The 23,806-nt window shown below is 44.2% G+C and overlaps 1 protein-coding gene across 2 annotated transcripts in view; it reads right to left on the reverse strand.

Moving 5' to 3' along the window:
* Positions 1-23,806, reverse strand: part of LOC147432738 (DEAD-box ATP-dependent RNA helicase 3, chloroplastic-like) — a 46,795-nt gene that overhangs the window by 12,891 nt on the left and 10,098 nt on the right. For both annotated transcript variants that reach the window (XM_086492579.1, XM_086492578.1), the window contains 8 exons: positions 7,638-7,768; positions 7,156-7,570; positions 6,972-7,070; positions 6,654-6,878; positions 6,178-6,555; positions 1,212-1,346; positions 1,009-1,101; positions 168-634 (listed from right to left, as the gene is read on the reverse strand). In XM_086492579.1, coding sequence (XP_086348705.1) covers positions 168-634; positions 1,009-1,101; positions 1,212-1,346; positions 6,178-6,555; positions 6,654-6,878; positions 6,972-7,070; positions 7,156-7,570; positions 7,638-7,768 — 1,943 coding nt within the window. The remainder of the gene's footprint in view (positions 1-167; positions 635-1,008; positions 1,102-1,211; positions 1,347-6,177; positions 6,556-6,653; positions 6,879-6,971; positions 7,071-7,155; positions 7,571-7,637; positions 7,769-23,806) is intronic.

The raw sequence follows: 23,806 nt of genomic DNA on the forward strand, positions 1-23,806 counted from the left end.
AGGTGATGGAGGGTGGGGATATCTTTATGTTGACAGACACACACAAGATGTTGACTTACAAGAAGATCACTGCTGGGACAATTTTCCCAATGAAACTTTACACATAGAACAAGAAATCACTAATTGACAAGTAAAGACTCTTATGCCAAATGAACCAAGTGGTGTACCTGCTAGTCCAATCCCCAGAGATGTCGGATGAAGTAGCCGACGGTCTATTGGCTGAATAAGTGCCACCATCGCTGGAACCCGCATCATACCTAGAAGATGGCCTGTTGCCCCAAGTGCCGCTACCATAACCAGAAGAGGAAGCAGCTGATGGTCTATTGGCTGAATAAGCACCACCATAGCTAGAAGAACCAGTATCATAGCTGGAAGATGGCCTATTGCCCCAACTCCCGCTACCATAACCAGAAGATGGCCTGCTTGACCAGTCACCTCCAGGTGACCTTGTGAAAGAGTCACTGCCATAAGAACCTCTATTTGTCCAGTTCCCACCATCAGCAGGTCGATTGGAGAAACCTCCTGGCCTTCCTCCATAAGAACCACCTGGTCGACCACTAGGAGGGCCCCTTTGAAAGGGAGGTCTCACACCAAACCTCTCATTTCCAAAAGGTTCTTCCACAATGTCTGGAAGCTGTCAGAAAGAGTAAAAATTCATGATCAGTACAAAAGGTAAACAGAGGACACGCTCTAAAATTGAGATTGATTTCAGAGAAACAAGAACTTCGGTGAATACTGGATGCAAATGTGGAAGTATACTATGATTACAAGCTAGCTCAAGGTATAAGGTGGTCACAAACAAGGAGCCAGAACACAATTTTAAGAGACTAATGTCTGCCAGAACAATCCCTTTTAAACACCCTTTAAGTGAAAAGTATGGTGACCTTTTCCCATTGAACAGCACGATGACAGCAATGGTTGTTCAAAACCTAAACTAGAAGAGCACAAACAGCAATAATGAAATCTTTTAAAAAAGTAAACGAGAATGAGTAAACTGTATTGATGAACCTTTGTTATAGCCTCAATGACTTCTCCAGACTCAGTTTCGATAGAAAGGAGCTCCTTGGCTGTGTTTGCGGGCAAGTCAAAAACAGCACCAGCCTGTTGATGTGAGAAGAAAGAGACTTTAGGCAACAATCAGCACAAGAGTCGAAATCAAAAAAAAAAAAAACTCTCAACCCCATAGATCAGTGTCCAGTGACAGCACTCACCTCCCTGCTAAGCATGCAAACTTTTCCGAGACTGTTTGCAGCCGAGGGTGACAATTGAGATAGTGCTCGCATGACATCGCTGGCAGACAGGATAGGCTGCCCTCTTGGCCGGGTGATCTTTAAGGTTGTCAGTCCCTGCAATCTCAAAAAATAGTAATAACTTATTTAACATTTCTTATTTAGACAGCATCAAAAATACAGCTTCTGATGACATTTCTCATGTATTTAGGAAGAGGAACAAGCAAGCGAATTATATTCGACTCTCAAACACCCAAACAACAGTGAGCACATCTAAGATGGCCATAATTGCAGTCAAATGAGCTCAAGCATATGTGCAACAGTTATTAAAAGTTGAAACCAAGTCAGAAAAGAGGCTGGGAAAGTAATATCAGATGGAAGGAGGTGCGGCTTCAAGAGTGCATCACAAACACAAGGACAAAGTATGTGATTTCCCCATGGAAAACTAGGAAACCTAATGCTGGATATTGTAAAGTACCTCCACTAATATTCGTTTATGGAGTCTTGGACCTCAGTAAATTCTTTGAAAACTTTTACTGACATCAAAACGAAACAGGATGTTTGTCACTACATGGAACCCTACTTTAAGCATGCCTTTGAGATTGGAAACCCAATGCTGGATATTGTAAAGTATCTCTACTAAACTTTGCGTACGGAGTCTTGGATTTCAGTAAATTCTTTCAAAATTTACACTAACATCATAAAGAAACACAATGTTTGTCATTACATTGATAAGCCAATAAGATCAAAAGCCTCAGCCTTGTGCTTGAGAAAGTATACCCAAGTAAAGTGCCACGTGCACATGGCTCTGTGTGCCACGTGGACATGCTTCATCGACTTCCCAAGCCAGTTTTCCCCTTCTTCCTAGATAGGGATGTCTAGAATCCTAGGAGGATTAGTACCGGCAATTTTGTGAGCCTGTTCGCAAGACTTGCATGTCCGAACAAGTCCATTAAATTAGGTTTTCCAGATTTGGAACCCTCTTGCATAAATGTTTTGTATACGCGTTTTGACAGATGTTATTACACTGCGGTGGGCATTTGGCATGACGAGCATGTAGTTCTAGGTTAGACGAATCCAAGGAGCCATGCCCCGTGTTGATCGGATTGGCGGATGGTGAGATCTGCGACAGTTTCACCCGCTTCGGATACCCCTGCTCATTTTTAAAATAAATCAACTTATTGATTTATTTGTTGGAAAACCTGGTGGACGCTTGCCCTACCTAGGCCTTCATAATTACTTAAGGCCCATCCCTCACCTATAAATCGACCAAGTGAGCTCTCAGTTGGATCAAGTTGTAGATTGCCCTAGCATTGGAGAAGGGAGCAAGAAGCATCAGCATTTTTTGCAGCATTCAGCCCAGCGTTTTCAGCCAGCCAGCGTTTTTGGGTTTGCAGCCAACGTCGCCCGCAAAGCAGCCCCATCAGCCAGCGTTTTGGGAATTCAGCCCTAGCACTAGCTCTTGGCAACAGATTGGGCCAACGTTTTCAGTTTTCAGCCCATCGCCAGCAAGGCGGTGCGAGATCTGCTAACACTACCTATTCCAAATGCGGTCCGGTACTTCAGCAGCCCATTGAGCCCTCACCTCGGCCATTCCCTCGCCGTCATCGAGTGCTCCATTGCTGTCCATCATCGGCATCGTCGAGATCTGCCTTTTCAGCCCTTCATTCCTCTCACATCGGGAGTGCAAATCAGCCCCTTGTGGCCATCCGCAATCCCAAATGGAAAAGGATCCAAGGTGCATCAAATCATCCCCGGAAGTGCCTCTTTCTAAGGAGTGTCCACGGCGATTGTCATCATCGAATCAATAGAGTCTGCATTGAGGTATTGCATTGTGTATACATTCCATTTACGCAATCTAAAGCAAATACCACATTAGTAACGGTGTGGGGGGCCCTTGAGAGGGTTGGTTGGGACCCCATCGAGTGTCGCTCTTCTCTTCTCTCTCTTTCTCTCTCCCTCTACACATCTCTATTGCATTCTCTCAGCCCCTCTCTTCAAGGGAAAGTAAAAGGAACCATCATCTAAGCTAAAAGGAATCACTAGCGCAAGGAAAGAAGTAGAAGGATTGTGGAAGTGTAAAACTAGATCTTCACCATTACAATTCCACTACACGTGACATTAAATGGCTATAATCATCTCTCAGGAACATAAAGTAAAGACCTTTTCCCAAGGAAGAAGTCTGCATAGGTCCACAAAGGTCTGTGTGAACCAACTCCAAAATTGAAGTAGCCCAGCATATAGAGTGCTTTTGAATAGCCTCTCTGTGTTGCTTCCCACAAAATGCACGAAGTGCATTTTCCATGCTTACGCCCAACACTTTTTAAGACTTCTATCATCAATTTGCGAAAAGCACGATGAAGAGCATCAACATTCAGCTAGCCAAACCGATAATGCCATAGATCCCCTACAAGAGAAACAATAACTGAAGAAAGGGTTCGAAACTTGTACAGACCATGCTTCATCGTGCCCCCTCTAACCTCCTTGTTGGAGTCTAGATCCCGTATGGACACTAATGCCTAGCTTGCGAGCACCAACATAAGATGGAAACCAACATTGGAGCATAAAGAACCTTGAAGGTGTGCATACCCCCTCTACCATCTGGAATCAACTCCATGGTACCCTCATTATGAACAGAAATCCGATTTGTCCAGATCAGCCCCAAGAGGGTGATAAATAGCAACAACCAGCAGTATGCTCCCCTTTGTCACGAAAATTCAACACCACAAACTTGCACAACTCAGCGCTCCGACTCGAGAGCACGCCTTGGCTCTGATACGAAGGCGCAACAGAAAAGGTGAATCGAATGACAATCAATGCAACTGCAAGCAAACCTCCTCTCGAGCACAGGCAACGATCGGATCTCAAATCTACGACATAACTCTGTTGAATCTACATCCACACTAGGGCAGCCCACTGCACAAGCAAGGCGCACCACACACTATACAAAAAGGCTTGCAGAAGGAGGCTAGAGAGAGAAGGTGAGATTGCAATCTAGAGAGAGAAAGCTGTAAAACGCAGCCAAGCTATAGGAGAGAATACACTAGAGGGGAGAGAGAGGGAACCCAAAACACTGGCAAACTACAACTCTAGAATATATTGAAAACAAGGACCATGGGGTGCCCACTAATAAATATGCCACATCATCTAAAAAAGATGATAAATTGGCCAGAGGACCAAATCTAGCCAGACACAAGCTCGGGAAATTGCAAAAAATGAAGACTTTGATCCCAAGAAACTCTAGGAACAGGGGTCCTGTCTCATGACAGCCTACAGGATGGGCACATACAAGGCTCGTACCACCAGAAAAGGTACGTCTACCTCAAGTACGGCCGGGCACACCCACAAAACATCCACACATCCTAAGCTACTTCAGGGAGATACTGGAGCAACCACCCGACAAAAGATATAACAATTAACAAATCTGCCTTGCCCTCTCGGCACATCCACAAAGCGAGAGGGCTTGCATGCTCAAGGGCACACTAGTTTCAAGGTTGCTTTCTTTACCATAGATCACATCACACTGCACTGTTTGAATGACCAAGCACACACGCAGAAGGGGAGACGACAATCTTGCTTTGCACATTGCTACAAAGCTTTGATACACTTCCATGGGAGGCACTCTTTCAACGTTTTCACACCCTTGGAGTGCCATGAAAGATGTTGCATTACACCGTTTATCAGGAGGTGACGTGAAAATAAGATGTTTTGGTGGATTAACATTGATGAGGTAGTAGAGTGGGTCCTTCCTACAGGCTCTCAACTATGCCAATACATCTTGTGCTCAATGCTGATGATATCATTCTGGTCCCCAAGCCACAAGCGAACCTACAACAGCACTTTCAGGCTTTGGGTGAGTTTTGTGCACAGAAAGGCAACGCAATGAACATTGGGAAGTCCATGGTCACGATCATCCACACCTCTCGACAGATCAAGAGCAGAGTTGTCTCCACATTGGTCAGGGCTACACCTGGTGATGTGGAAGCATCTCGCTGTATGAACGGAGGATGAACAGTGTGGACTTTGGCTACTGACATGGCAATTCTTGTGCAGATGCTTTTAAAAGTTGAAAAACATCAGTAGCTTTTATGGATAAGATCTAGCAACTTTTATGGATAAGATGTATTATAAGAGCTATTAAACCTGAAACCAGCTGGCTGCAGTAACCAGAATGAATAGACAGCATCCCTCAACACATAGTACAATGGAGATGAGATTCATGTAACAGCATACTTGCACAAAGAAGTAGAGAGTGAGCGACAAGATAAAAATAAGAGATAAGAGGGGCGGAGTTTCCCCCTCACACATACAGGACCCTGTACCTGGTGGTGTTGCTTTATAGTATTAATGATCATCAGAGTGCAAAGAGCTCTATCACTAACAGAAAACTGATGGATATCCTTGGCTTCTCAAACATCTGAGCCACTTGCCAGGTTGCTTTTCAAGGAACTGAGTCACTTGTCAAATGGCTTCTAGAGACATCTATCCACGTTGAGCTTTCCATGCAGCAACTAGACAAGTGTAGACTTGCCATGCAACAGCTGGGCATGTGGAGACTTGCCCCAACTTCACATGTGGCGACAGGCCATGCGATAACTGCAACTGTGGCAACCTGCCATGCAACCACTTCCTATGTGGCAACAACTACACACGTCACATCCTGTCGTGCACCCTGCGATCTAAGCCCGTGATGTCATCAACCTGCCACACCCTCAGCTTGCCACATCAACAATCTACCACCTCATCAGCCTACTATATCAGCAAGCACCTCGCCACACCAGCAACTAGTTCCTACATACCTTTTTTATTTTTCCGGTGATGTCTTCCACATGATATCATGAAAAACACAGGTGCAATTGTCTAAAATCCCATTTGGTGCAACTATATACTCTGTAAAGAATTCTAGAATTTATTGGGAAAAGAAAAAGAAGAGTTCATGGGGGCAGACCGTTCCATGGGTAAGCAAAGAGCGGAATGCCATTTCCTCATTGTAACCACAAAGATGGGCTATAGCTGCTGCAAAAGCTCCAAGCCCTTCCTCTGACAACAACTTCTCAGCTGCTGGAAGAAATATATTCCTCACATCAGGGCGAACACCTCGCACTTTGGAAGCTGCCTGTTCACCTGATGACTTTATAACATCTAAAGCAGATGGTGGCTCTATGCTCTGAAAGCTGCACCGTAGTTCCCGTTCAAGCATATCAAGGGTCCGCCTCTGATAAGCAGTGTGCATAAGAATTGCAGTTCCTTCTTTGCCGGCTCTTCCCGTTCGGCCAGAACGATGCACAAATGTTTCACTGTCATTTGCAATTTCATAATGAATTACCTACAAGATCATGAACCAGTATAATAAATTGGTCGGTTTTGTAGCGTAGATTTTTGTATGCTATATCATATGGACAGTTCCAAAGTGTGCAGACATACAAGATCGACATTTGGAACGTCCAACCCTCTAGCTGCAACATCTGTTGCAATAAGAACAGATATTTTTCCATCTCTGAAGGCCTTCAATGTCCTCTCCCTTTGGAACTGTGATATATCACCATGTAAAGCCTCACAATAGATTGTTTTACTTAGTGACATAGCAACATCATCAGCATCTCTCTTCGTTTGAGTGAAGACAATGGATTTGCAACCCTTGCCATATACCTGTCATCAACAAGCCTGTGAAAAATCTTTACAGAATCCAAGAAGGCCACCCTTAAACATACATAAGCAACAAAAAAATTTCAACGTACTTACTATGAGTAGGTCACCCAATAAAGTCAGCCTTGCATTTATAGAAGTTGTGATTGACAGAAGTTTAATGCCTTCAGCTATTTTGTCTTCCATATTTCCTACCTGTCCAAAGAAGCCAGCACTAGCAAGTCAATACAATGATGACACTAGAACTTCTCCCAAAATTCAGTAAGAGGGAGAACTTTACCAGATCAACTATCAAGGGGTTCCTCAAGTATCGGCGTGAAAGGTCTTGAACCCAAGATGGCATTGTAGCAGAAAATAGCATACTTTGCCTTATGGGAGGTAAGTACTCGAATATTTTTTGAACAGCCTCCACAAATCCAACTGCTAACATTCGGTCAGCTTCATCTAGCACCAAGTACTTGACTTCTCTTAAGTTGAGAGAACCGCGCTCCAGTAAGTCAATGAAACGACCAGGTGTTCCAACTGCAATATCTACACCCCTCTGAAGCTGCCTAATTTGACCCTCTATGGACATGCCTCCATACACACACACAAGCTCTAATGTGGGAGCTGACTCCTTCAATTCAGTCTCAACTTGCTTTGCAAGTTCCCGTGTAGGAGCCATGACAACACCCAAAGGAGGTCTCCCATAACGCCTACAACCACCAATCATAAGAATAAGCTTGGTTCTATAATTGCCAAAAGCATAAAATCAGCTGATACCTGCTCCTGTCCTCATTCTCTTTGATTATTCGGTCCAAAATAGGAATACCAAAAGCCAGTGTTTTTCCAGTTCCAGTCTTGGCACGGGCAATGAGATCTTGCCCTTTCAATCCAGGCTCAAGAACAGCTCTCTGCTCACCAAAATGCCAACATCAACAGACTCACATAAACGTTAGGTTTCTCCAAACAGCACATAAGTTGCAGTCGGCAAAGCTACTCATATGCCAACTGAGAGACGAAACTAGATACTCAGTTTTGTGAGATCTATATTTCAACAACGAATGCTTGAAATTGAGTGGAGAGGTTTTCATTAAAGCTAAAATGCTAACCTAAGTTTAGCCGGACTTGTCAATTTTCAATACACACAGTCCTTCCTAGCACGAGCATTACCCTGACCAGCTGCAATATGCATGCTTCTCACAACAGGTGGCCCTCCACAGACAATTTATATTCACTCCTTGTATGTCACCTGTTTGAGTTCATCACAAGGCTCACATCAAGGATGATCAGACCCACATCTCGCAGCGTTTCTCCATGTCCATCAGGAAGTGAAGCTTTCAAGTCTGGACAAATTGTGTAGAAAGCAGATTGCTGATATTGCCACTACCTTCATACAGAACCACACCAGCCTTTCTAGGTTTTGAACTAAAATTCACACTGCCACATGTGACCGTTTCATTGGGTGGCCTGTTTTTATGTTTTTGAGTGCGATGGTACATGCCCCTGAGGAGATGACCTCCAAAACTCTAACACCAGTTTGGACTGTAAGTTCACAAAGGAAACAAAGAAGTTGTTATACTTCTGTGTCTGTGTTATTTGGACACAGTACAAATCTGGGGAAAATTCCCCGTGATGCCTAGACTCTAGGAAAGCCTCACAAGGCTGGGTACAGCCACAAAGAAGCCCTCACTCACAAGATATATATGGGAAACGAACTTATGCGGATTTTCAGCCAGCCAGTTAGAGACTTTTGTGTGGTAGAGGGGGCTGATTTTGGACTGATTTCAGCCGGTATATCTGCCCTTGCTGAGGACATTGGAGATCCCTTTCGACCGGACGTTGCTTGCACCCTTGATAACCGGTGCATACCTATCTACAAAGGATTGCTTTGCGACCTTGATGTGACTTGACAATGGCACCAAAGAAGAAGTGTGAGAATTACTGCTATTATTTAGTGTTTCATCCTATTTAGCTGTGTTATTGAGACCGAAAGCTATAAAAGAGACTTGAGAGACTCGAACACTGATGTTTGATTGATTGATTGAATGAAAACAGAGTACAATAGGCTCCTTATATAGGAGGTAAAGAGTCACAAATGAAAAAACACATCTCATGGTGAAGAGACATGACTTTAGATGTAAAGTGTCACAAATTGATGACGTGGCATGACCAACTAATAAGTTGTTCCAACTTATGGACAACTGCCGAGGGGCCAAAGGGACATCTAGCATTAAAATAACGCGTAAAGAGTTGCTGATGTGGCTGCTGTACGGACGTCCACGATTCACACAACTGACGTGGCAAGATGTACGGACGGCCGTAAATCACATTGGCTATTGATGTGGCAGAACTGTACGGAAATTCCGCTTTTTGCACTGCTGACTTTTAATGGCAGCTTTTGATTCAAGTTGCTTTTGAGTTTATTGCTTTTGGGGCTCTGCTTTTGGCATCCCTTGTATCAATAAATAAGCCCCAAGGGCCTCACTTCTCTAGGCATCTGGATGCAAAGTCCGAGAGCGAGGACCCGCGGGAGTTGTACTTTGCTCAAAGATTAATAAAAAAAGAAATACCGAAAGGGGCGCCGATCTCTCTTGACACGGAACTATGCCGGGCCGTGTCGACTCATTAATTGTGAAGTGTTTTAAGTGAATCTCTATTGTGTCGCGACAGAACCTAGACTTGGAGTGCCCAAGTTTGTTACAGTGGTATCAGAGCACGGCCGATTTCTCTTCTACTGGGAAATCCAATCCTTCTTCTCGCAACACCTATTGATTCCGAAAAGAATCAATCGACCCCTTCTGCAACCGTTGAGGCGGGAGGGAGCACGGGAAATTCAAGCGCATTCACAAAGAATGAGTACGGGCCACCTCGGCCTTCACAATATGAACTCATGGAGATGCAACGTAAACAGCAGGTTGACAAGTGCGCAAAGCAGATGCTTCAGTTTGCCAAGGATCCACAGTATGCCAAATTTTTGACCGGGCACCCGATGGATGAAGTGCATATTCACTCGCAGAAAGCCATTGAGACACCAGTCAAACGGGCAATCAAGAAACCTCCTGCTCCGAGGATGTTCACAGAAGAATATGTTGTCGAGACCCAAATCAATCACCTTCTAGACACGAAGAAGCCATCGAAGAAGCAATTGAAGAAGCACAACAAGGGGACTGACTACCCCAGTTACTTGGGCAGTCAATCTTCTTTTGCAACTGCACGAAAACAGAAGAAGCATGTGCGTTTTGAAGGACTATCCAATTCTCCTTCCTCTTCTTCCGACAGATCCTCTAGCTCTTCCAACTCGAGCGAGGAGGACAGAAAGGGAAAAAAGCGAAGCAAGAAGCACGGTTTTGGAAAGAACAAGAAAAAGGCAAGGAAGATCAGATCCCAACCGATTTCTGATATTTCTACGGAGGAGTCATCCTCTGACAGTTTGAACTCCGACGATCACGTGTTTTACACAAAGAAGAAACATTTTTACAGAGCCAACCAATATGACTTCCTCGAGACAAGAATAAAAAAACAAAGGAATTTAAAGAAGATGGACAGTTAATGAAATTTGAATCCTTTTCCGGATTCCGAGATGCTTCGAAGGCTTTGGCTTTCATTTAGCAATTTGATACAGCCTTCTCTAGAGGACGTTACTCAGAGCATCCAAGATTAGGAGGGCAGCATCGTTTTTGAAAGGAAATGCACAAACTTGGTGGTCCACTCTTCTTTTGAGGAAAGAAGCTTCGAACAAGTGGTTGAAGTTCAAGCGGCTCTGTATTTCTTCTTGGTTGACCCAAGAGTACGAACGAGATGTGAGAACCGCTTGGAAACATCTTCGGATGACCAAGGGTGACACTTTGAACGAGATGTGAGAACCACTTGGAAACATCTTCGGATGACCAAGGGTGACACTTTGGATGCATATTGAAAGAGGTTTTGGGATTCTTTTCTACCGACCTCTTCGTTTAAGAAGGTCACTTTTAAAGAACAGATTGAGCGTTTTAACTGCGGACCCCCTACAGAGATCTGAGACTATTGCCTTGAACAAAAGTCTGAGTCTATACAACAACTAATGGGACATGCTAAGAGGGGATTCTCGATATATTCGGGTGATTTGACCTACCCCACTGATGACGTTTTGACTCAGAAGACCAGACAGACCTCAACCAACGACAATAGAAAGAAAAAGAACTCCCAGAAAAAGAAAGATGCACGACCCCGATTGATTGCAGAACAGCGAGCCGACTATCTCAAAGAGAGGAAGTGTTTTGGTTGCGGGGAAACAGGGCACATCTCCGCAAAGTGCCCTAAAAAGGCACAACGAGGACAATCTGAAGAAGGCCTGAGAGATCGAGAGCAACGAAAGAGTGTGGCAGAAAGGGCAAGATGAAAGCAGGACTGGTACCGGATTGCATGGGAACCGACCCAAGCCACAACCCAAGGCAAATGGATGAAAGTACGGAACTTTGTTGCGCATGGGGCAAAGTAAAAGATCAAGAAGCTCTCATTTTCTTTGATGGAGGAGCCAAGGCCAACTGTTTTTCTGACCCTCCCCCTTCCCCATCTACGCCACCGATTGCACCAACTCCTATGGAGGCTTTGGTCAATGATGTGCTTGGGCTGATCTGACGCCGGAATCTACAAACGCTAGGCGAAGTGCTGCAAACTGAAAACGCCAGGCTAAATCTACTACTGATGAAAACGCTAGGCTGAATCTGCAACAGAAACGTTGATGGAGGGAATCCAAAAACACTGGCTGCTTTTGTTGGCTGAAAACGCTAGGGCCTCCTGCCGGTCTTGATGAGAAGGTGCACTACAAGTTACTCGAACTTCTGCTGCCTCTTCTTCCAGAAAGTGCTAGCGCTAGGTTTCTTTTACAGTAGCTTAGCAAATTTGCCCTACTCAGTTCTCTAACAAAAGTCAAAGTGAAAAATTGATAAATTGGGAAAATGGGTTCTATGCACTGTAAAATGCTCATGATGGGTACCGAATGTCATGTTGATGATCATGTTGTGTGCAACCAAAGGATATGCAACTACTCTAAGTGCCTGGACATGCACGGCCTGCTCATAGGCTCACAAAGGTGCCAGAACACTTCCTAAGCTTATCTGAACCCTAGACCTGAGATAGCTTGTCCACATGCACATAGGGTTAGATGTGCACGTGACACTGCTGCTGCTTTTGCTTCTTAGAGTTTAGGCCTCTGGGCCGGGATCTGCAGGTTAGCTCCTATCACGTGACGCATCCAACCCTATGTGTCCGTGGACAAGCTACAACATGACCAGGTATCAATTCAGTCAAGTCAATCTAGAATAGGAAGTGATCTGGCACTTTTGTGAATCTGTTCGCAAACCGTGCATGTCCAGACACTTAGATTAGATGCATATCCTCCGGTTGGCACACAGCATAATCATCAGCATTCCCATCAAAATCCATCGGAGGAATTTTCCAGTGCATTAAAACCTATTTTTGACATTTTTCACTTATTTATTGAGTGACTTTTGTTGGGAACTAGGTAGGGCAATTTATGTTAAGTATGGAGCCTGATTTACCCTTGTAATTTTCTGTGGTAAAAGTGCACATTTGTAAGGCCCCCATTATGAGGAGAAGCCATCGTGCGTGAAGAAAAATCAGTCACCGGAAACCAAAATTTTCACGGACAAGAATCAAGGGCAACTTTAGAGGCCTCGGGGGCCTTCGCCCTCGAGACTTTTTTTTGCGCCGGAATATTATGGCCGGACGGCGGCCGGAAAGTGGTCGGAAAACAACCGTTCAGTTGGCCGGTGGCCAGTAGTCAATGGCCGATGGCCGGTGGTCGGAAGTCAATGGCCGGTGGCCGATGGTCGGAAGTCAATGGCCGGTGGCCGAATTCAAAAGCGGACTTGTCTTCTCAAGGGCGGCCACACATGGGCAGATTGGAGGGTCCGATTTGGACTTATTCGCACAAGGGCGGCTACACTTGGCTGTCTCTCATAAGAGAGGGCAGCCCTTTTGGCCTATAAAAGGAGGCCATTTCTACACACATTTCATAGTGTGAAGTTGATGCAACAAGGTGAGTGTGAGGTGGTGAGAGTGAAGCAAGGCGGGAGCTCTATCAAGGGTTTAATCCCTTTGTAAACTACTTCTTCTTTTGAAGTGCTAAAGCCATTGAGTGGCTGCTTTTCCGTGGACGTAGCCCACATTGGGTGAACCACGTATATCGTGTGTACTCTCTCTCTCTCTCTCTCTCTCTCTCTCTCTCTCTCTCTCTCTCTCTCTCTCTACTCTATAATCTCTTGTGTGTGAAATCTCTCTCTCTCCATTAAGTAATCTACTCAAAAATCTATTTAGCTACGTCTTATTTCCTAACAAATTTTGTTAATGAAATATATAAGCCAACTAGAGCTAGCACTTTCTGGCAGAAGAAGAAGGAGAGCAACAGGCACCCAGTGCAACTGGCCCTCTGGAGAACCTTCTCAGCAAGAACAACCCCCACTTCAACTTGGCATTTTCAGCAAGGGAAGGCCAGCGTTTTCAGTCCCAGCAGCCTAGCGTTTTTCAGCCTGCACACTCAGCCACTTCAGCGTTTTTGCAACTGCGATCTCAGCCCTAGAACAGCGTTTTCAGCAGGCTAATTCAGCAAGGAAAAGGGGCAGCAAAACAGCGTTTTTGGACAGCTAATCAGCGACGGAAAAAAGGCCTGCTGTCTAGCGTTTTCAAGACATAAGAAGCAGTGTTTTCAGCCATAGGAAGCAGCGTTTTTTCCAACCATCAAGTTAGCAAAATAGGCCCCCAACTTGGTGCAACAGTTACCGATTTTCAGCCCTAGTCTTGTCATCGTCGTCCACACCGTCAACCTCGACATCACAGCATTTAGACTCATTGCATCAACCCTTTGTATCAGATTGTGCAATCAATAGTAGACCACTCTCGCCATCAAGAATGGGGCCCTTGGAGGAGGGTCTGACAACTTCCCGCTGTCGTATTCTCCTCTCTCTCTATCTCTCAAACTCATGCACCTTCACTCACAGTGTCCATTCACTTTGTTTGTGTCCATTGCACTCTCTCATTAAAGAATGGAAGGCTCTCCCTTCCCTAAGCAAAAGGAACCTTGAGCACGATCCAATCACTCATCTTGAGCAAAGTTCAACATTCACTTCCGCTGCACCTTACATTGTTATCAGAGCTTTGGCAGTGTTCTGTATCACTCAAGGAAACAACCACGAGAACCACAGAATTTTTTTTTGCTTGTTGCGGTTGCACGTAACCCAAGTCCTCTTGGGCGTGTCGATTCCTAATCGTGTTTTTGAAGAGTGACAGAAAAACCCAAGAAAGAAGGGCTTGTCCAGCCTCCCCTTGTGCCTCTTTTCACTCATTGAGAGCGGACCGTGCACTTTGCGACCAGCCAATCGACGTGAGGTGGGAAAAAGCAACCTTGGTGTGAGCGCAAGGCTGCCAAGGGGTGCACCCGCGGAAAAGAGCAGAACTCGGTGAAGAGAAGATCCTTCTCTAACACAGATTGCAAGCGAAGGAAGAACCTCAAGAACTCAAGAACCTCAAGAACTCAAGAACCTCAAGAACCAAGACCCCCAAGAACCCAAGTTCCTCGTGAACTTAAGAACCCAAGATCACAAGAATCCACAAGAACCCAAGAATTCAGTGGATGGTCATCACTCGAAGCGGAATGGATACTTCGCTTGGAGGTGGTGAGCATGGGAGTGGCGAAGAAGAATTTTCCTCACCAGGAGGTTTTTCCGACCCTTCCCCATCTACGACAAGTATTGCACTAACTCCTATGAAGGAGTTGCCGCATTTGTTTATGGACAGGAAGTTAGAACGCGAAGAAAGAAGGGAAGCCATAGATCGTGACTACGAAGAAAGAAAAGCAGAAATTGAGCGTAAATACGAAGACAGAATGGTAGCCATAGCGCGTGAGCGCAGAGAAGAGAAGCCAAATTTGATCGCGAGAACAAAGAACGAAAAGCAGAAATGCATCGCGAGAACAAAGCAAGAAAAGCAATGAACGACCGACACATGAAGGAGATGTTGCGACTCTTTTCTCAAGTACAGACACAAATGCAAGAGATTCGGGAAAAGGAGACTCTCTCCGTCTCTTCTTCTCCAAAGCATGATACACAGGATTTGTATAATGATTTGCATGATGATAAGCATGATGATTTGAATGATAATGATGAGCATGATGATTTGGATGACAATCACAAGCATGATGATTTGCATGATAATCAAGATGTGATTTCTCACAAGCATGATGATTTGCATGAAGATGATGTGATTGTTCACAAGGATCATGGTTTAGTTGATGCTTTTCCTAGAGAAGCTAACCTCGTTGCAGATTCGATCAATCACGAAGAATCGATCTTGGCTTTCGAGTCGAGGTCCACAGCACCCCCCCAAGGCAGATTCGATCAAACACGACGAACCGATCTTGGCTCTCGAGCCTAGGTCCAAAGAACCCTCACAGGAAGTACTATGTGTTTGTATGATTAGTCAGCACGCATTGTTCGAGTGTTTCATTCGTGATCGTTTCCTATATTTTAGTCAACGTCTTTATGTGATCACTTTCCCTAGGCATGACATATTGTACGTAGAGCACGTTTCACTCACGAATGAGCACGGATGTATACGGATTCCTCATGAAAAGATGAAGTGTTTGCATTCAGGAATTCACATTCCATGTCTCTTCCTTGGCATGACACAGTTGTCGAAAGAGCACATGAAAGTATGAGCACCAAGCATGGGCATTTCCGTTGTGAATTGCCATAGTTGATTGATTTAGATCAGCAAGACAAGATTCGATCTCATTGTTTGCGTGTCTGTGGTGAACGGTTTGGCACTCCGTCTATTTGTTCATCTACATTGCATGCACAGTCTTTGAGGAAGACGAGTTTTTCCAGTCACTTTACATGGAATGGGTATGTTCATGTTTTTGCGTTGGAAGTGGTTTAAGGAATTTTCATCCTCAAAGATTCTTGAAGAAGATAGACGCATGCTCTAGATGAAGTGGAAGCATTGAAGATGACTTTGTGTCGCTTTCGGCGCGGCCCAAAGAAGAAGGCATTCCAGACCTTTATGAAGTTCAAGTATCGCACGACCCACACATCAGAGTGGACCGGCGAAGAGTCCTTTCCAGGATTTCGGATATTATTGGCAATCTCCCTCGACGACATACAATTCGGTACCAGTACCTCACTTTGAAAAGGAGGGGATGTCATGTGATACATCCAACCCTATGTATCCGTGGACAAGCAGTTCAGTCAAGTCAGTCTAGAATAAGAAGTGATCTGGCACTTTTGTGAGTCTATTTGCAGACCGTGCATGTCCAGACACTTAATTTAGATGCATATCCTCCGGTTGCACACAGCATGATCATCAGCATTCCCATCAAAATTCATCAAAATCCATCACGGGAATTTTCCAATGCATTAAAACCTATTTTCCCTATTTTTGACATTTTTCACTTATTTATTAAGTGACTTTTGTGGGAACTAGGTAGGGCAATTTTGCTAATGAAATATATAAGCAAACCAGAGCTAGCACTTGCTGGCAAAGAAGAAGGAGAGCAACAGGCACCCAGTGCAGCAGGCCCTCTGGAGAACCTTCTCGGCAAGAACAACCCCCACTTCAACCTGGCGCTTTTAGCAAGGGAAGGCCAGCGTTTTCAGTCCCAGTAGCCTGGCGTTTTTCAGCTTGCACACTCAGCCACTTCAGCATTTTTGCAACTGCGATCTCAGCCCTAGGACAGCGTTTTCAGCAGGCTAATTCAGCAAGGAAAAGAGACAAAAAAACAGCGTTTTTGGACAGCAAATCAGCGACAGAAACATGGCCTGCTGTCCAGCGTTTTCAAGCCATAAGAAGCAGCGTTTTCAGCCATAGAAAGCAGCGTTTTTTCCAGCCATCAAGTTAGCAGATCAGCCCCCAACTTGGTGCAACAGTTACCGATTCGAAGCATTCAGTTTTCAGCCCTAGTCTTGTCATCGTCGTCCAGACCATCGACCTCGATATCGCAGCATTTAGACTCATTGCATCAACCCTTTGTATCAAATTGTGCAATCAATAGTAGACCACTCTCGCCATCGAGAGTGGGGCCCTTGGAGGAGGGTTTGACAACTTCCCGGTGTCGTATTCCTTCTCTCTCTATCTCTCAGATTCATGCACCTTCACTCACTGTGTCCATTCACTTTGTTTGTGTCCATTGCACTCTCTCATTAAAGAACGGAAGGCTCTTTCTTCCCTAAGCAAAAGGAACCTTCAGCACGATCAGATCACTCATTTTGAGCAAAGTTCAACATTCACTTCCGTTGCACCCTACAGCTCCGTTCTTCAGTGGCTTGATGTAGAAGGCAAAGACAGCTTCAAGAGGCGGGAACTGTCTCCTAGAAGCCAAACAGTGGATCACTCACACAGTAGTAATTACCACGGCAGTTACTACAATAACTCTAGAGGGCTATAAGTAAGATCCATTACATTGTAATCGGGCTTCTTGCTTCTTGCTTCTTAGTTGATCCTTCTAAATATTTCCTAAGCTACAATCTCTTCGCCTGTAATTTCTCTTTGTAATCATTACCGCTATTGTAAGCATTTGAGCTTCAATCCGTTACACCTTGTACTGGTTGTTCCTGAACTATGAATCTGAAACTACAAGTACTTTTCCAGTTGTCCAGTCTGACTCTCATTTCAGTATACTATTTCAGTTTAGGTAACTATTTCAGTCCAGTCTCTAGTCTCCTTTTCAGTTTCACAACCTGAATTGACGGCTTACCGGTAGCTTTAAATTCTAACACTGGAATCAACTATCTGAAGGGATCAGCTCCAATTCCATTTTGGCGATCACGATGGTTAGAGTTGTTGCTCGTTGACCAGCAAACTCCTCTCCCAGTCAGGATTTTCAGCTGTATTGATGATGCCCAAAACCAGTCGTGGTGGAAAACCATCACATCGCGTTGACCCTGTCCCTGAGGAATCAGAACGTGACTCTGATCCTAAGAAGGACCCGGTGAGTGAGACTGAGGCTCAGGAGGAGCACAGTCATGATAATGAGGCCAAGGACTCTCAACACTCCAGTCAGTCCAGAAGGAGAAGGGCTGAGCGAGAAGAACGCAAGGCCAGGAGTTCTCGGACCACACACAGGGATGATGGGGCCAAAGCAGCAAGGGTAGTCGTCACAGTTCCAGTAGAAAAGCCAGAGAAGAGACAGAACTGAAATTGACGAAGAAATTGATTGGGATGCTGATACAGACCATTACAAGAAGTCCTCAAGAGGGAGTCAAGTACCTAAGGCCGGAAGAGACAAAGAAGGGGTTGACCGACATGATTATACCTCTTCATTAAAAATCTCTTTCCCAGTGTTCAAAGGTGGAAAGAAAGATGATCCAGATGTTCATATCCAAGCTTTTGAACACTATACTAAGTTGAAAAATATTGATGAAAATGACTGGGGTGAATACTTTCCTCAGACACTAAAGGATGCAGCAAGGAAATGGTACTACCATTACCCAGCTTGCCAACTCAGATCATAGAACAAGTTGCTCAAAGCATTCAGACAACAGAGGTAATGAGGACATCCTTTGTGCACCGGATAAGATAAAACGAAGAAAATTATCAGTCAGAAGTTATGTTGAAAAGATCAAGGAGCTAACCAGGCAGCTGCAAGAGCCACCATCATAAAAGAGGTTGCGAGCATGGTTTTTAAAAGAGGTTCCGCAGTAAAAAGATTAGGGAACAGGAGGTACCTGCACCAACAAAGAAATTTAATGATTTGGTGCAGCGCGCCCTGAAGCTGGAACAGCAAGCAAAGAAGGAGAGGAGTCACAAGAGGAGGAGATCCAATAGTAGCAGTTCTTCCACTAAGAATTCTGATTCCAATAAGACCTCCAGTAGCTCTGAAAGCAGCTCAAATGAAAAGAACAAAAACAAAGCAAGGAAGGGGTCTTGGTCTAAAAAATTGATGAGATGGCCGGCAAATTGTTGAAATCAGCCAGACTAGACAACCAGTTAGAAGAATGGAAACTTGGTGTTCAAAGTGTAAATCTAAAGACCATGTTTCCAATGAATGTCCACAAGTACCTATTGCAAAGCATATGGTCATTTATGGAACAATTGTGGCATTTGCATTCATCACTTCAAGAAGGGAAAAGATTTGTCTGTAGTAGCATTTACCAATGCTGAACCAGTCAGAGTGGAGACTACCAATGTATCCCAAGAAGAGAAATCGGGTACCAATGATACTGATACTGGGCGCGGTAGGTACCAAGGGGATACTGGTCGGGACCGGGGTCGTGGTAATTTTCAAAACCGAAGTCTGAACTGTTATACTTGTGGCAAGTATGGGCATTTTGCGGCTCAGTGTCCTGAAACACCTATTACTACAGCTACTGAGACGAAGGCCTCAAAGCAAGTTCCTGTACGCAGTTACACACAGCAAAGGGGTGGTCATTGAGGAAATTCCACAGGAGCCGACAAAACCAGTTAGTCATGAAAGTAGCAAATGGGCTCAGCACAGAGAGGTGTGGAAGGCAAAGGGTAAAGAAAAGGTAGTTGATGAATGGCAGGAGAAGAGAGAACCGGCAGCCAAGATCACAGAAGATTTAGCCAAGAAGTTGTCAGAGCAGCCTGAAAGCTATGATGCCGGGGTCGTTCAGAAGATACCAACCCAATCTTCTGAGAAAGCACAACCAGATCAATCAGTGTCTGGGATTCCTAAGACTATGTTGGCTGCAGTTCAGGGACTGATGAAGGAATTAGGGAGCATTAAATCAGATATGACTACAACAGAAAACACTGGAAGAGGCACTGAAGACACCAGAACAAAGGAAGGGTACTGTGCAGATACTCCCGATTCTTCAAGTTCTGACAATAACTCTGATCAAGAGAGGGAAGAAATTCATGTCAAGATTTGTGACAGAATACAGAAACTCGCAGTTGAATTAGATGATATTAGAAAAACTTTGCCTGAAGCAGCGAAATTCATCAGACAGCGAAGAAAGTCTGAAGCAGAAGCCAGAGTAGTTGACTTAGTTGCTATCAGAGATGATGAAGTGCCGGTAATCCAAGTAGACTATAAGGTTAGGAAACAGTGGGAGCCAATGTCAAGTGTCATACTCGATGGAGGAGCAGGAGTAAACATCCCAGGGGTGCACCTTCAGCATAGAAAGGGTATCACAAATCTGAAACCAGCACCTTTCAAAGTTCAAATGGCGGATCATCGAGTAGTGCAAGAAACAGGAATGATAGAGAGTTTGCAGATAAGGGTAGGCAAAGCAAAATTCAAGACTAGTTTCCTGGTACTAGATGTACAAGGCGCATATAGGATGCTACTGGGGCGCCCATAATTGCGAACAACACAGGCTGTTCACTACTATGCCAATCAAACTCTGACCATACAAGGTGTCAGTGGCATAATTCAGATTCAGACAAACAACACTAGGAGCTGGAGAAAGGAGCTACGACCAAAAGAGCTTTGCCAGAAGTATAAGGTGAAGAAAATTAAGAGGATGCTTGCAGCAATGAATATTTTTCCACTAGTTGAAATAGATCTCAACGCAGTATTACTGGACAAAGATTAGGCTGAAAAGCAAAAGAAGCAATTTCCAGATCGGTTCACTAAACTGAACTCTGGGGAACGACCAGTTCGGCTGACTGGAAGGCCGGATGAACCAGTTGATTCCAGTACACCAGCGGCTTCTGAACAAGCACACTCTGGAGAAGTTACTGAAAACCAGAATGGCAGTTCAAAGCTCAGAAGACCGTCTTGGGATTATGTTGAGGAGTCAACCAAAAGAAAAGGTGGTGGGCCTAGCTGGTTGCTTCCAAATGATCAAGAAATAGAGGAATGGAATCTGGATTCTAAGGAGAACCCTAGACTAATCAAAGTCAACCAGCATCTGAATCCAGTAATGAAAGAGAAGGCCAGACACATGTTCCAACAGTACAAAGATATGTTCGCATGGGAACATACTGATCTCAAGGGAGTAGATCCAGAAGTATGTCAACATCGTATACCATTGAAACCAGATGCCAGACCAGTGCGGTTGCAAAGATACAAAATGAATCGCAATTATGCTAAGAAAGTCAAGGAAGAGATCGGTAAACTTTTGAAGGCTGCGGACATGCTGCTTGACGAAATTGCAGGATATGAGATGTATAGCTTTATGGATGGTTATAGTGGTTATAACCAATTACAGATTGCTCCTGAAGATCGGAGTAAGACTACTTTTATTACTAAGTGGGGAGCATTCGTGTATCTGCTTATGCCGTTTGGTCTTTGCAATGCTCCAGCAACTTTCCAACGATGTATGATGGAAATATTCAGTGGAGAAACTCCACAAATTCCTTGCTATATTCATGGATGACTTCACTGTATATTCAAAGGAGGATAAGCATTTACTTTTTCTGGAAATGGTTTTCCAATGTTGTCAAGAAAAGCGGATCTGTTTAAACCCATTCAAATCTCTTTTCTTGGTCTGGAAAGGACAACTACTGGGACATGTAGTGTCCAAAAATGGTATAGAAATGGCCAATGACAAAATTCAGTGTGTCCAGCAGGCCAAGGCACCTCGCAACGCATCAAAACTAAGCTCTTTCTTGGGATATATCAATTTCTATAGAAGATTTGTGCATCAGTTTGCTCCCCAGGCATTACCTTTGTATGAGCTCACAAACAACAGCAAGTTCAATTCGACTGCTGAATGCGAGGAGAGCTTTCAAAGTTTGAAGAATGGCATTATTAGTAAGCCAATACTTCGACAACCGAATTGGGATGTCATTTTTAATGTACACGTAGATGCTTCAGGACTGGCGATGGGAGCAATCTTAGCTCAGCCAGAAGGGAGGACTGATTATCTAGTGTATTTTGCCAGTCGGAGATTCAATCAGGCTAAACAAGGATATACTACTACTAAAAGAGAAGCCTTAGGAATGGTTTTCAGTGCTAATAAATTTCGATACTATTTGCTGGGCAAGCTATTTCATTATTATGTGGATCATCAGGCATTATTATTTTTAATCAACAAAGTCATTATTCAAGGCAGACTGATAAGATGGATGATGTTCCTGATGGAATTTGAGTTTCGCATTTTTCATAAGCCCGGTAAAACCCATTGTGGTGTTGATTTCCTGTCCAGAAGTACGGATGGCTACTCTGAGGCATCTTTGAGAGATTACCCAGTGCATGCAGAACTATTTCAGATAACAGCTGAAGAAACAACTGATCCAGAGTTATATGATGTATATCGTTTTTTTTCTAAGGAAGGATTCCCAAACAACTGGACTCTGAATTAGAAGAAGGCTCTGATTATTAAGAGACTGAAGTTCACCATCATTGGCGGATCGCTCTACCGACTGGGAGTCGATAGGGTTCTTCAAAGATGTGTATCTATGGAAGGCAGAACGCAAGTTATTTCAGAGGCACGTGATTGAGATTCTGGAGGACATTTCTCCAGTGATATTACTTACAAGAAGATTTTGCAAGCTGGTTTGTGGCGGCAAACTTTAATAGCTGATGTTAAAGGCTTTTGTAAAACATGTGGTATATGCCAGAGGATGGGTAGACCCACGACAGCAGATACGACTCCGCTAACTCCAGTTCAGCCATTGGGAGTGTTTAAGAAATAGGGTCCCGATTTCATGGGTCCATTCAAGAAAATTACTCCAAGGAAGAATAGGTATATATAGAGGGCCACTTGTTATGTCACCAAATGGGTGGAAGCTAAAGCTCTTCCCGATAACACCGCGAAGTCCACTACTATGTTTTTATTTGAAAATATTATATGCCGTTATGGATGTCCTGTGGAGATTGTGTCTGATCAGGGAACGCACTTTATAAATGATACTATGGACATCTAATGGAAATGCTCTCAGTAAAGCATCAGAAATCAACACCATATTATCCCAGATGCAATGGGCAAGCAGAGAGCAGTAACAAAACTGTCAAGACCATTCTCGCTAAGATTGTGCAAAAGGAGCCACACCAGTGGGATCTGAAGCTCCAGACTGCTCTCTGGGCATATAGGACAGCCTATAAGGTCAACAGTGGATTAACACCATTTCGAATGGTGTACGACACTGAAGCTATCGTGCCTATGGAGTTTGTAATTCCCAGTCTCAGGATGCAGTGGAGTATGGATTAGATTTTAATCATAATCTTAAACAGAGACAGGAGGAGTTAACACAGTTGGATGAGTTAAGACAGAGGGCGATGCTGGAACAGGAAATTGTTCAACAAAGAAGGAAACATTGGCATGATAGAAGAATCAAAGTTAGGGAATTTCAGAAAGGAGATTTGTTTCTGCTCTATCAATCTAAACTCGGTCCTAAGAAACCAAACTTGAACATAGCTTGGGCAGGTCCATATGAAGTTGACGGGGTGTTTTCCATAGGCACGGTAAGGCTAAAAGATTTATCTGGTTTACTGCTGCCAGGTGTGTATAATGGGGCCAAAATCAAGCTATATTATTCAGATTAAAAAAGGACTTCCAAGAATAACGATATTGGTCTTCTCGGAACTGAAGACCAGAAAAATTCAAAATCAATTAATTTTAAGCCTTTTTCATGTACAGCCAGTACCAGAGCCAGTCAAAGGGTCAGAAAAGTTTCAACACGACAAAACCGTGTCAATAGCAAAATTGGTCAAGTGTCAGAGCCAGTTTCAGTTTCTATGGGAAAAAGGGTCAGTCGGACTGTCTGTGATAATCATTTCAAAGAACATAGAGTGTATTAGCCAATGCATGTATACGACGTCATTAGCGGTACACAGAACTCTAGGAACGGTAAGTAGTGGAGCTTTTATGGCGAGAACGCGTATAACAGTAAGGCGAGTAGGTATTTTTTCTCATAAGTCTCCTGTGCGACGTCTGCCTGCTGTCACACATTCGTCATCGCCGAGCTCTAAAGCTTCTTCACTACAACCACAAACTTCTTCGTTCGAAGCAACTGTTGATTGCTGCTTATCTTTACCAGCCACACCT

The sequence above is a fragment of the Adiantum capillus-veneris genome, chromosome 20, assembly GCF_014529385.1.
Source record: "Adiantum capillus-veneris isolate H3 chromosome 20, ASM1452938v2, whole genome shotgun sequence".
Lineage (NCBI taxonomy): Eukaryota > Viridiplantae > Streptophyta > Polypodiopsida > Polypodiales > Pteridaceae > Adiantum > Adiantum capillus-veneris.